This window comes from Pristiophorus japonicus, chromosome 8 (genome assembly GCF_044704955.1).
Source record: "Pristiophorus japonicus isolate sPriJap1 chromosome 8, sPriJap1.hap1, whole genome shotgun sequence".
Classification (NCBI taxonomy): Eukaryota; Metazoa; Chordata; class Chondrichthyes; family Pristiophoridae; genus Pristiophorus; species Pristiophorus japonicus.
In genome coordinates, this window is record NC_091984.1 from 104,467,146 (window position 1) to 104,480,989 (window position 13,844).

Below are 13,844 nucleotides of genomic sequence, written 5' to 3' on the forward strand. Positions count from 1 at the left end.
CCTGATATTTTTTCTGAAGTGATTATCGGTGTGAACATTTTCCTGTCTATTTGCGCATGTGTGCGGTCAGACCGGCCCCTTTTTGCGCATGCACATCCCATCCCCTTCTGCGCATGCACGCTAGCACCGAGGTATGGCTGCGCATGCGCAGTACTCCACAGTGCAGTGTGACCCACGCTTTGTTCAGCTCTGTGGAGAGATTGGGGAGAGAGTGAGAGAGATGCGGAAGGAGAGAGGGGAGACGGAGAGAGAGACTGGGGATAGAGAGGGAGAGATCGGAGGGAGGGAGAGAGTCGGAGAGAGATGGGGAGAGAGACTGGGGAGAGGGGTAGAAAGAGTGGGAGATGGGGAAAGTGAGCGGGAGATCGGAGGGAGAGAGAGAGACGGAGTGAGAGAGGGGATCAGAGGGAGGGAGAGTGGAGATTGGGGGGGGGGGGAAAGAGAGGGGCAGATCAGAGGGGGTTGAGCGAGGGGGAGATCGGGGAATCAGAGGGGGTAGGTTGAGAGAGGAGGAGATCGGGGAATCGGGGGGGGGGGGGTGAGTGAGAAAAGGTCTGGACCTCGTTGGGGGGGGGATGGGCTGGGGTAAAGCGTACAGGCAGCACTCTCTGGGGGATGGTGGAAGAACGTGATCCAGATTTAAAGGGAGGTTGAGAGCGAGAACGTGATCCAGATAGTAAGACTGGACAAAATCCGGAAGGCACAACACTGTCACTATTTACTTCATCCCCAATATACCTGTTTTAAATCTGTGACCCACACACAATGTTCCATCTATGGCTGGGGTGAGGAGGGGGGAAAGAGAAGGTCATGAATACGTGGGGGGGAAACGTGGACAGAGGGAGAAGGTCAGGAACCCGGGGGGGGGCGGTGGAAGAAGATCAGGAAGTTGGGTGGTTGGGGGGAGGTCAGGAACTTGTGCTGGGTGGGGGGGTTGACAGAGGGGGGGAGCGGGGGCGGAGGGAGGTCAGGAACTTGGGCGGTGGGGGAAGGAACTTCTTTGAGGGGTGGGAGAAGGTCTTAACCTGTGAGAGTGAGCCCTGTCTGTTTCAAGTGAGCTCTGTTCTGTCTGGAGTCGGCAGTCAGAATGGCTCGAATTACACTTTGCAAAGAGAAACTGTTGGGTGTCTTTTCCTCCAAGGGGACCAATCAGCAATCAGAACTTGTCATCAAGGGGGCCCAATCAGAGCTGCAAAATAACACGTCCTATTTTTTCCACCTCCCTATTTCAGAAGCATTGAGGCCAAATGAATGGTACCCGTTATTACTCTAACTGAGATCAGCTAAATCAGCACAGACTTGGGGTCAAACTTGGGACCTTCCTGTTCTGCGTGGGTCAGTTAACTGGTGCTGTTAACCATTGAATATACTACTTTATTAAGGTTTTTAAATTAGAAAACACCAGCCAGTTTTTGGACTATATCCAAGGTAGAAACCCAATGTGATTAAAGTTGAAACAATTGTAATCAAAATTGAGATGTTAGAATTATGTTTCTTGGCTTGTCAAGAGACGATGGAAATACTCACCTAGCAGGTTATCCTTTGTGGGAAACTAAAGCAGTGCCATTAAGACCCGGAGCAGCGGTTGTGGTGACAGGAGATAGAGGTTTGGTGTTTTCTGGAGGATCAAAGAAATAAGCCTGTGGAACAGCAACAAAACCATTTTAAAGCTTACTGTAGAACTAAGTCTTAAAGCAAGCCTTTCCATTTTAAACATATTCTAGGCAAGTTCACATGCCTCACTAGATTTTATTATGCTTTAGCTGTAGTTAAAAAATATGAAAATTTTTTTTGAAATGTGGATCAGTCTACCTCACATTAGACAAAAACAAAACAAAACAAAATGACAGATATAAAAAGCTGTAAATTCTGAAAATATGAAATGAAAATAGTAAATGTTCAAACTCCATAAGTCAGTCAGCATCTGAAAAAGAAATCTAATGAAGGGTCCCATCCAAAACAGTAACTAGCTTTCCCTTTGAGGTGAATCTGCCGGTACAATTCCAGCATTTCTTATTTTGAACACATTACAAACCCAATGCATTAAGTTGAAACCACTGGTACACGTGCTCACAGTCAGTTCAGCTCAGCAAAATTCAAGAGAATATGCTCGTGAAAATATGAATAATGTCACACTTGGAAGAATACTGATCATGTGAAATTGAAGCTAAACAAACAACTTACGAAGGTTTAAAGAAACACAGTACTTCCAAGATGGGATGAGACTTTGTAAATTCTTCCAAAACTATGTTTGTTGCTCCCAGTTTGTACTTAGTTGCTGATTGCTTATTATTGGAACCAGCCTCTGCCATTCTAGATCAGTCCAAGCACTGGGAAAATATCCCTGCTGACATGTGGGACAGACCACTTAAATGAGGCCAGTGGAAAAACTTGCTGGACTTGTGGAAGTCAAAAAAAATGAACATAGACTAAAAATAATCCTAATATACAATTTAGCTACATAAGGTGATTCAGCAGAAAATCATTTCACAAAACTGGACTTTAGGTTTTGTAACAAATTTTCTTTTAAAAATGTCAATGTTTATCTCTCAATATGCAAAATATAGAGCAGCTCAGTACCTTACAGCCAACTGCAAGCAGGGCATGAAGGATTAGAATGACTGCAATAGTCGCTATGGCAATTCTTTGATTATCATCTCGGACGGCTGGCCAAAAGGTCATCAATAGCACAGTGCCTGAAAGGCACATGGCCAACACTATTGTGATCCAACGTACTATCTCGTTCGGAATAATCCACAACACCTGCAACACAGAGAAGAGTTATTCGCTCACACCGGAGCTATCCAGAGTCCACAATGCAAACTTAATTTTTTTCTTACCTCTCGCCACAGTTAAGTTGATTAGATCACCCAAAAACTGTAGTTTCAGTCAAAAGTTTGTGTAACAATAACCCTTGTGGATCCAAGAAAATCCCCCTGGCCCCACACTTTGGAGGATCAGTCTGTTTGCGGCCTAGCTCGGCCTCTGTGCACACAACTCCAGCCTGGAGTTAAAATCCAGGCTTGTATCGCTGGTCGATAAAACTGTCCCGATATGTAGCCTTCCTCATTTGTAGCATCCCCTAGAATAACAATGTCCTAATATGGAGTTTCCCTAGAAACACATCTTTTCTCAGAAATGCATTGATGCCCAAGAGGTTCCTGCAGTGGATCTTCAATCCATTACCCTCCCATTGTTGGAGCCAGCCATCCAATATTTCCTTTGATCCGTCTGTGATATCTCGAGGCACAGCAGATACACAGAACTGCACAACATGGCTCCCGGGGTAAGAACTGATGCAGCACATGCTTTATTGTTATTACATCAGTAGTCCACTAGGTGGCTCTACAACACTTATCCTTCCTTATTGAAGAAGTCAATCATACCAAATAATTATTGTACAAGACTTGCATGGTATACACAACTTTTGATATACATTTTTCAAATGGAACCCATTTTATGTTTCCAAATTCTACTATAGAATTCTGTAACAGAAAAAGATATGAACTTATTTTCCATATTTACAGATTAAACTTAACCACTGGTTTTCTGTTTCGAAGAGGATATCTTTTTTGAACAGAACTTTCCAATCTTGTTGTAGAACTTTGACCTATTCTAGGCTGAGTCTGAGGAATGTTTTTCTCTAAGGGCTGACCTTGATCCACATTTGGACTCTACACTTTCAGATTGTTGGTCTGCCTGACTAGGGCTCAGACTTAAATTCTGGCTTTCTCTTGGACTTATTTCTGGTACTTCTGATGTAGGATTCGCTACAGGTACTCTACTTGTAACACGACTATCTGACTCATCATCTCAACTTTCAATTCCTTCCACATCTGTAGGTAAGGTATGATCAATGTGAACAAACCTAACCTTTCCATGATCAAACATCTTGACCAAATATGTGTGAGGGTCACATATCTTCACCACTCTTCCTGGTAATCACTTTAACCATTTATGATGATGGTTCTTCACACTAACCTTCTGGTTCAACTTCATACTACTTTCTCTTACTCTACCTTTATCATAACTCGCTTTCTGCCTTGATTGTGTCAAGTTTGGCTTTAACAACGAGATCCTGGTTCATGGCTGTCATTTGAGAAACAACTCTACTGGTTTTCTACCAGTAGTGGTATGAGGAATATTCCGATTAAGTAATTAGAAAATTTGCCAGTTTGTGGTCCAACGACAACTGACGTTTCTTTGGATTTGGATTCAACATTTGCTGGATGAGGGCAATTTGTACTGTGCACTCTGCTGCACCATTTGAAGCAGGGTGGTACAGTGAAACTTTGGTATGTTTCACACCGTTTCTGCTCATGAACTGTGAATTCTTCTGAACAAAATTGCGGCTCATTATCAGACATAATATCTTCTGGGAGCCCGTATGAAGGAAACAATCTTTTCAAATTGTCTAGTTTTTTGCTTGTTGGTATTTTCCACATTGGAAACACCTCTACCCACTTCAAATGACTATCTATCACTATGAACAACTGCTGTCCTCTAGCTCAGCAAAATCTACATGTAACCTTTGCCACACCCTGGGAGGCCATTTCCATGGCTGTAATGGTACTGACAGTGGTTTCTTGCTCACCGATTGACATGTTGTACACTGACTAACGATGTACTCTATCTCTTTATCTAAACCTGGTCACTATAAGTAACTGCGTGCAAAACTCTTGGTCAAGCACATTCCATGGGGCTGATCATTGAGATCTCCTAACAATTTAGATCTGAATCTAATTGGGATAGCCACTCTTGCTCCCCACATGATACAGTCTTTATCCACAGACAATTCATTCCACGAACAAAGTATGGATGAATATCTTCCTCTGATACCTGGTTTGGCCATCCATTTGCTATGTAATCATACACCTTTGACATAACTGAGTCACGTTTGGTTGCCCTACCAATCTCTTCAACTGTGACTGCAGCTCATCAATGTATGAGAAATAGAACACTTCTTCTCTATTGGGTGTAACGTGATAGGGATGGCAACCTGGACATAACATCAGCAAAACCAGCTGATCATCTTTATTCAATGTCATACGTATATGCTGACAAAATCAAAGCCCTTCTCTGCATTCGGGCTGCAGCTAAGGTTGGAACTGGGGATTTTTGATGGAGGATTGCTGTCGGGGCTTATGATCAGTAACTATGGTAAACTTACGACTAAACAAGTATTTGTGAAACTACTTGATCCCAAAAATCAATGCCAAAGCTTCCCTTTTGATCTGCGCATAATTCTGCTCACTGGCAGTGGGAGTTCATAAACCAAAAGCAATTGGTCTCTCCTCCCCACTATCTAGTACATGAGAGATCACTGCCCCAACTCCTTACTGAGAGGTGTCACACGCTAGCTTGATCTCCTTAGATACATCATAGTGAACTAACATGGTACTCGCTACTAACTGGCTTTTACACTCTTTGAATGCTGTGTCGCATTCTTTTGACCACTTCCAAGTGACCTGTTTTTTCAACAGCTCAGTCAGTGGCTGTAAAACTGTAGCCGTAAAACTGTAGCCAAATTTTAGAGTAACTTTCTCTAATAATTCAAAAGACCCAAAAATGATCGAAGTTCAGGGACATTCTTGGGAGTGGGTGCATTTCTGATTGCATCCAGCTTTCCCTTGGTTGGATAGAAACCATCTTTGTCTACTCTGTGCCTGAAGTATTCCACTGAGTTTTGAAACATCTCACACTTGTGAGGAGTCACCCCTACTCCGTGCTTCTCTAGCCGTTTGAGCACTTCATTCAACACCTTATCATGGATTTGCGTGTTTCGTGCTGAAATGAGCATGTCATCTAAATAACACACTACCCCTTCAATACCTCACAAAATTTGGTTCATCACCCCCTGGAATATGTCGGGGGTGGAAGATACTCCAAATGGTAGCCTATTGAACTGATATAGGCCTAGTGAGTATTTACAGTCAAGCATGACTTGGACTCTTTATCTAACTCAAGTTGCAGGTAGACGTTTTTGTTAGATCTAATTTTGAAAAGATCTGGCCACCTGTCAGCATTGTGAATAAATCTTCCACATTTGGCAACACATTGAGTAGATTACATTCTAGAACCTGGTTTACGGTTACCTTATAATCACCACACAACCTTACCATACCATCAGACTTAGGTAGAACAACAATGGGTGTAGCCCAATTACTCAGATTTACCTTAGAGATAATGTTCCCAGTTTCTAGTCTTTTGAGTTCTTGCTCAACTTTCTCCTCGAGTGCGTATGGTACGGGACGTGACTTTCAGTATACTGGTCTTGCGTCCTTCTGCACTCTGACACTCGCCTTGAAGTCTTGGATCGGACTGCCTGTTTCGTGGAACACCTTTGGATACTGCTTGATGACATCAGCTTTCGATGCAAATTTCACTTCTACACAAAAAATCTCATTCCAATCCAGCTTCAGTGATCCCAACCAATTTCTACCTATCAAGGCAGGCTTATCTCCTGTCTGGAGTTGGTGTTGAATACATAAAAAATAAGACCATAAGAAATAGGAACAGGAGTAGGCCATATGGCCACTCAAGACTGCTCCGCCATTCAATAAGATCATGGCGGATCTGATCATGGACTCAGCTCCACTTCCCCGCCTGCTCCCCATAACCCCTTATCATTTAAGAAACTGTCTATTTCTGTCTTAAATTTATTTAATGTCCCAGCTTCTACAGTTCTCCGAGGCAGTGAATTCCACAGATTTCCAACTCTCTGAGAGGAGAAATTTCTTCTCATCTCTGTTTTAAATGAGCGGCGCCTTATTCTAAGATCGTGCCCTCTAGTTCTAGTCTCCCCCATCAGTGGAAATATCCTCTCTGCATTCACCTTGTCAAGCCCCCTCATAATCTTATACGTTTCGGTAAGATCATCTCTCATTCTTCTGAATTCCAATGAGTAGAGGCCCAACCTACTCAACCTTTCCTCATAAGTCAACCCCCTCATCCCCGGAATCACCCTAGTGAACCTTCTCTGAATTGTCTCCAAAGCAAGTATATCCTTTCGTAAATATGGAAACCAAAACTGGACGCAGTATTCCAGGTGTGGCCTCACCAATACTTTATATAGCTGTCTCGTCATCAATGTCTGCTCTTGTTAATAAGTGGCTCCCAAGGTATGGGAAATAGTCCGCAGTGTCCAGGGCCGTGCCGTGGATCTTGATGGCTAGGGGGCAGTGCTGTGCCGCGACGACGAGATTCAACACCGCCTTCAGTGCGCCAGTGCAGCCTTCGGCCACCTGAGGAAAAGAGTGTTTGCAGAACAGGCGCTCAAATCTACAACCAAGCTCATGGTCTACAGGACTGTAGTAATACCCGCCCTCCTGTGTGGCTCAGAGACATGGATCATGTACAGTAGACACTTCAAGTCGCTGGAGAAATATCACCAACGATGCCTCCGCAAGATCCTACAAATCCCCTGGGAGGACAGACGGACCAACATTAGCGTCCCCGACCAGACCAACATCCCCAGCATTGAAGCACTGACCACACTTGATCAGCTCCGCTGGGCAGGCCACATCGTTCACATGCCAGACACGAGACTCCCAAAGCAAGCATTCTACTCGGAATTCCTTCACGGCAAACGAGCCAAAGGTAGGCAGAGGAAACTTTACAGGGACACCCTCAAAGCCACCCTGAAAAAGTGCAACATCCCCACTGACACCTGGGAGTCCCTGGCCAAAGACCATCCTAAGTGGAGGACGTGCATCCGGGAGGGCGCTGAGCACCTCGAGCCTCATCGCCAAGAGCATGCAGAAATCAAGCGCAGGCAGCGGAAAGAGCATGTGGCAAACCTGTTCCACCCACCCTTTCCCTCAACGACTATCTGTTCCACCTGTGACAGAGACTGTGGTTCTCGTATTGGACAGTTCAGCTACCTAAGGACTCATTTTAAGAGTGGAAGCAAGTCTTCCTCGATTCAGAGGGCCCGCCTATGATGATGATCTCCTGCCACTACTATGAGAGGCAAGCTCTGATACTGATCCTTGTATTTCACTGGTATGTTGACACTTCCTACTACAGGGATTTGCCCTCCTGAGTAGCCTCGCAGCTCTATCTTCGATTTCTCTAGTCGATAATCACGCAACTAGTCGTGATATAGAGATTCCAGTACTACACTCACGGATGCACCAGTGTCGATTTCCATGGGTATCCTGGTTCCTGCGACGTCGACTTGGATGACGATACTTTGTGAATCGCTGTTGGAAAACTTCGTGCTCCTGATGACATGTATCTCCTCATCCTGCTGCTTCTCTTCAATGTTATGTAATGTCTGGCAATTTCTACTTCTAACATTGCCAGCCGGTTTACTCTTCTGTCGGCATGCCTTCACAGGATGCCCAGTTTTCTTACAGTAGAAACACTATGCCTTCACATTTGGACAGTTTTAAGTGATGTGTTGTCCCAGGCACCGACAGCACGACTTCAATGTACTGTTACCGTGGCCAGTTGCTGAGGCCTTAGGCCCCAACTGCCTTTTACTTTTAGCCTGCAGCTGATTCACCTCAGTTGTCTGTCGACTGGAAATGACGCAAAATTCTCAGGAGTATCAGTCAGCCATATCCATCGACATAGCTGTCTGACAAGCTAAATCAAAAGTCAAGTTGGGGTTGTCAACAATTTACTTCTGATACGTTCATTTTTCAACCCACAAACAAAGCGGTCACACAAAGCTCGGTCCTGAAAATTTCCAAAATGACAGTGAATGGATAGCTTTTTTAAAGCTACAATGTACTCACTGATACCCTCGTCATTTAATTGATCGTGTTCTCCAAAACGATAACATTTTGCAATTTCCAGGGCTCAAGACTGTAGTGCTGTTCTAACTTGGTTAAAATCTCCTTCAATGGCATGTTCTTCGGCTTGGGGACAAGCACATTTTTCAGGGTTTCGTACACCTCGGGGCCTGCTTCAGTCAAGAAAATAGGCAGTTTAATTTCTAAAACCGGTTACGGTTTACATCATCGGGGACTTCGATGATACTATTCGCGGTGAAAAACATTTCTACATATGCGTTCCACATGCGCGACAAAAGTCTCTCGGTCGCGATGGAACTCACCCAAGTGTCCCATTACTCCCATAGGCGCAGCCATCTGAACTCTGGCAACATTGACAGTTCAGCCACGTGAACTTGAAATTTACTCTAATGGTTGGCAGGATTATCCTCCAACAAAAATTTCAGTTAGGAAATCCAAGATCCCATCATCATCGCCAATTCTATGATATCTTGAGACACAGCAGATACACACAACTCCTCAACATTGGCTCCCCGGGTAAGAACTGATGCAGCACATGGCTTTATTGTTATTATCAGTAGTCCATTAGGTGGCTCTACAACACCGCCCTGCTCTCCAACTCAGATATAATATGATTTCAGCATTTTGGTTTGCGGCTGGCATCAAAATAATAATCAATTTCACCTCTTACATTAGCACATGGCAAGGCCAAACGCCCTAAGTTTAGCTTGAGACGCGGACTTTCCGAGGTTCTTTGAATCACCCAACTGCTGTTCCCTACAGAACCTCAAGCAGGACCTGACAGTCCAATATCAGGGGTCAAACTATCTTGAATCTGTCTAGCCCAAAATCACAAAAGTAGGCAGCTGGTGAAGTGTGTGCAAGATCATCTACAGCTCCCTGAGTTTGTTCATCTGTACTTCCTTCTCCTCTCCTTCACACAGCCCCCCTGGCAGATAATACATAAGATAATAGCTGGACCCAAGGAACCCCGTGACCTGAAACCCAGAAGCTAATAACCCTTCTTGTTTTGCTCTACTTTATTGATATTATAATAAGTGCTCCACTGAGTTTCTCTTTCCGATTTCTCCTAAATTCCAAATGCGTTGTTGTTCCACACATTCTTTCTTCATTCTGTTGGAGTCAAAACTCAATCAATCCATCTCCCAATTGAACTCACTTTCCCAGGATATAAAAACAAAGCCATACTTACTGCAGTGGGAATATAAATAAACAATGAGTATCCATAGACACACACTATCTCCAGGAATGAATATGACACAATGTTCATCACTTTGTTGTTTCTCCACATCAGAAAGCCCCAGAGAGCAAGAGGAATGAGCCAGGCATAGGTATAGATTGCTGTAGCTGCTATAGAAACTACAAACAGAAGTACAGTTACACTCCAATATCCATTGCAAATGCAAAATTTACTGAAAAATGTACGAGCAGAGAAATTAAATACAAAATGGCTATAATACTGTTAGTGACTACAAAATCTCCAGTGCTTATTCTATGCTTTTTCTAAATTATGAATTTGGTCAAAACTGACAGTACATTTTTATTAAAAGAAGAATTGCAATTGTGTGGTTCTGTCCAGCAGCTGATCTGGATTTAATGCTTTTTTAAAAATGTGCAAAAATCATTCAGTGCATAATAGAGATTAGACACTTTATGACTGGGGAACCAAGTTTCCATTGATCTATGAAACACATATCACAATACATATTGGTTGAACAAAGATAAATAAGTGTTCAAATTTTCCCTATTCGTGGGTAATAATTTCACTATAACAAGAAACTAATTCCATTTTCTTTTGTAACAATTTAGGGCCTATTGGAAGTGGAGGTTTGGGGGGGGGGGGGGACAGTACAGCTTTAATAAATTACTAGCATTTTGTCTCATATTACTATTTTAAAAAAGTAGCAGAAGAAGTTTACAGCACAGAAAGGGGTCAATGAACCAATTGCACTTGTGCTTTCTCCGAAATCTCTTGGTACCATTCCCTTGCATTTTTTCCATACCCTTTCACATTTTTCTTTTTCAGATATTGATCCATGTCCCTTTTATAAGCTGTTGTAGATTCTGCTTCCACCCATAGGGCATTCCACATTCTAATAACACTCTGCATAATGATGATCTTAAATGTATGCTCTCTAGTTATAGACCTCACTTACCAGTGCAAATGTTTTTCCACCTTTTAACTCATCAAATCCCTTCATAGATACTGCCCACCACTGTGCCAGTAACCTCTTTCAAATATTAATACCTTAATTTCTCCACATTACAACAGCGACTACACAGTAGGCAAGAGGTCCTGTTTGGGGAGTACCAGGAACTAGGAGCTAAATTAAAGAACAGGGCCTCAAGGGTTAAAATCTCTGGATTATTACCCGAGTCACATGCAAATTGGCGTAGGGATAAGCTGATTAGGAAAATGAACATGTGGCTAAAGGAGTCGTGTGAGAAAGAGGGGGTCCATTTCATGGATACTGTACTCGGACAGGAAGGAACTGTACCATTGGGATGGGCTCCACCTGCGTCCAGGGTCCTAGCGGAAAGGATATATACGGCGATCACAGGGACCTTAAATTAGTAAATGGGGGGGGGGGGGAAGGGGGAAGAAAGCTCAGTGGAAATTGTAGTAAAAATAGTAGTTCACAAACAAACAAAAGGGAAGAGAGTAGAATAACAGTCAGAAATTGTGCTTTAGGCACTACATGTAGAGGCAGAACTAAAAGATGTAAAGTGATTGAACCAGGTGAGAGAAACAAGAAACAAGTGAGTAATATGAGAGTCGAAGGACAGGGTAGGGTATCTGGCCCAAGTAAGCAGCCTTTATACAAATGCATGGAGTACAAGAAATAAATTGAATGAACTGCAGGTGCAAATTCAAATTGGGGGAGAGGAATGGGTGCGATACACTTGACACCTCTTTTTTCTCCGGAGGATACCTCATCCTCGGATTCCCGGGCTTTCAGCTCTCCGAGGCCTCGAGTACTAGCATTTCTGGGATTGAGTCCCGTAAGCCATCTCTCCGGAGGGTGTCAGCAAAGCCTGTCTGCTGACAGACAGACGGGTGCACAGCTCGACATGGTGGGACTGTCCAGAGAGAGCATACAGCTCACACGACAGCTCCTGGAGGTATTGGGCAAGATTCCCACAAGCATCGCAACACTATCTGCGACCATCACAGAGGTCGGATCGCAGTTTGTCCACGTGAGCCGCAAAACCTGCGAGGCTATCAATGCCCACGTGCAATTGATGGTCTCGACCTTTGACACTTCGGTCCCCAGTGTCACACCCAGACCCACATCATCTGTGAGTAGTGATCCCGAACAAGAGGCTCACCACTCAGAATCCAAGCCTTCCATACCCAGAGCTTCTCCAGTGGATCCACACATGGCGTCTCCATTGTATCCTCCCCCAATAGAGCAGGACTCTGGCCCGCTTGCTGCACGAACTTTTGGTGCCACCATGGGTAGGGTCATGACGCGAGGGAGGGGGGTTAGGGTGAGGGGGAGGTGGGCGGAGAGAGAGCCGGAGGTAAAGGACGTTCGGTGCAGGGGTTGTTATTTAATTGTTATTTTATAAAAGTTTTAAAAGTTTACAAATTCTGTTCAAATTCAAATTTTATTTCAGTTTCAAAATTATGTTTAACAAGTTTACAATGTTTATTAAATTTTTTTGATCACCTTAACCATTCTTGTGTAGTGTCTCACTTGCAGAATAAGAGTGGGAATAGTCAACATGGTGAGATAGTATGGCCAGGCAACGGTCAAAAGTACCGTTCACTCTTCAAGCAAAACGTTGAATTATGAGTGGCAAAAGCTCCACGAGGCCTCCCCTGTGGTGGTGGCATGGGTTCCTCGCCAGGCTCCTCATCTTCCTCCCTCTCCTGAGGTGGTCCTGCCATCTTAGACTGGGTGTTGTGTAATGAGAGAGGATTAATTAACAATCTCGTTGTGCGAGGCCCCTTGGGGAAGAGTGACCATAATATGGTGGAATTCTACATTAGGATGGAGAATTAAACGGTTAATTCAGAGATCATGGTCCAGAACTTAAAGAAGGGTAACTTTGAAGGTATGAGGCGTGAATTGGTTAGGATAGATTGGCAAATGATACTTAAGGGGTTGACAGTGGATGGGCAATGGCAGACATTTAGAGACCGCATGGATGAACTACAACAATTGTACATCCCTGTCTGGCGTAAGAATAAAAAAGGGAAGGTGGCTCAACCGTGGCTATCAAGGGAAATCAGGGATAGTATTAAAGCCAAGGAAGTGGCATACAAATTGGGCAGAAATAGCAGCGAACCCAGGGACTGGGAGAAATTTAGAACTCAGCAAAGGAGGACAAAGGGTTTGATTAGGGCAGGGAATATAGAGTACGAGAGGAAGCTTGCAGGGAACATTAAAATGGACTGCAAAAGCTTCTATAGATATGTAAAGAGAAAAAGGTTAGTAAAGACAAACGTAGGTCCCCTGCAGTCAGAATCAGGGGAAGTCATAACTGGGAACAAAGAAATGGCAGACCAATTGAACAAGTACTTTGGTTTGGTATTCACTAAGGAGGACACAAACAACCTTCCAGATATAAAAGGGGTCAGAGGGTCTAGTAAGAAGGAGGAACTGAGGGAAATCCTTATTCGTCGGGAAATTGTGTTGGGGAAATTGATGGGATTGAAGGTCGATAAATCCCCAGGCCTGATGGTCTGCATCCCAGAGTACCTAAGGAGGTGGCCTTGGAAATAGCGGATGCATTGACAGTCATTTTCCAACATTCCATAGACTCTGGATCAGTTCCTATGGAGTGGAGTGTAGCCAATATAAACCACTTTTTAAAAAAGGAGGGAGAGAGAAAACAGTGAATTATAGACCGGTCAGCCTGACATCGGTAGTGGGCAAAATGATGGAATCAATTATTAAGGATGTCATAGCAGCTCATTTGGAAAGAGGTGATAGGATAGGTCCAAGTCAGCATGGATTTGTGAAAGGGAAATCATGCTTGACAAATCTTCTGGAATTTTTTGAGGATGTTTCCAGTAGAGTGGACAAGAGAGAACCAGTTGATGTGGTGTATTTGGACTTCCAGAAGGATTCT

General features: G+C 43.8%; 1 protein-coding gene across 4 annotated transcripts in view; it reads right to left on the reverse strand.

Moving 5' to 3' along the window:
- Window positions 1-13,844, reverse strand: part of yipf1 (Yip1 domain family, member 1) — a 34,741-nt gene that overhangs the window by 1,628 nt on the left and 19,269 nt on the right. For 3 of the 4 annotated variants that reach the window (XM_070887218.1, XM_070887220.1, XM_070887219.1), the window contains exons 7-9: window positions 9,955-10,121; window positions 2,581-2,763; window positions 1,528-1,640 (exon numbers count right to left, since the gene is read on the reverse strand). In XM_070887218.1, coding sequence (XP_070743319.1) covers window positions 1,536-1,640; window positions 2,581-2,763; window positions 9,955-10,121 — 455 coding nt within the window. In that variant the 3' untranslated portion in view covers window positions 1,528-1,535. Of the gene's footprint in view, window positions 1-1,527; window positions 1,641-2,580; window positions 2,764-6,176; window positions 6,468-9,954; window positions 10,122-13,844 lie in introns of those variants that run through there. The other variant, XR_011594084.1, reaches the window with a different exon arrangement.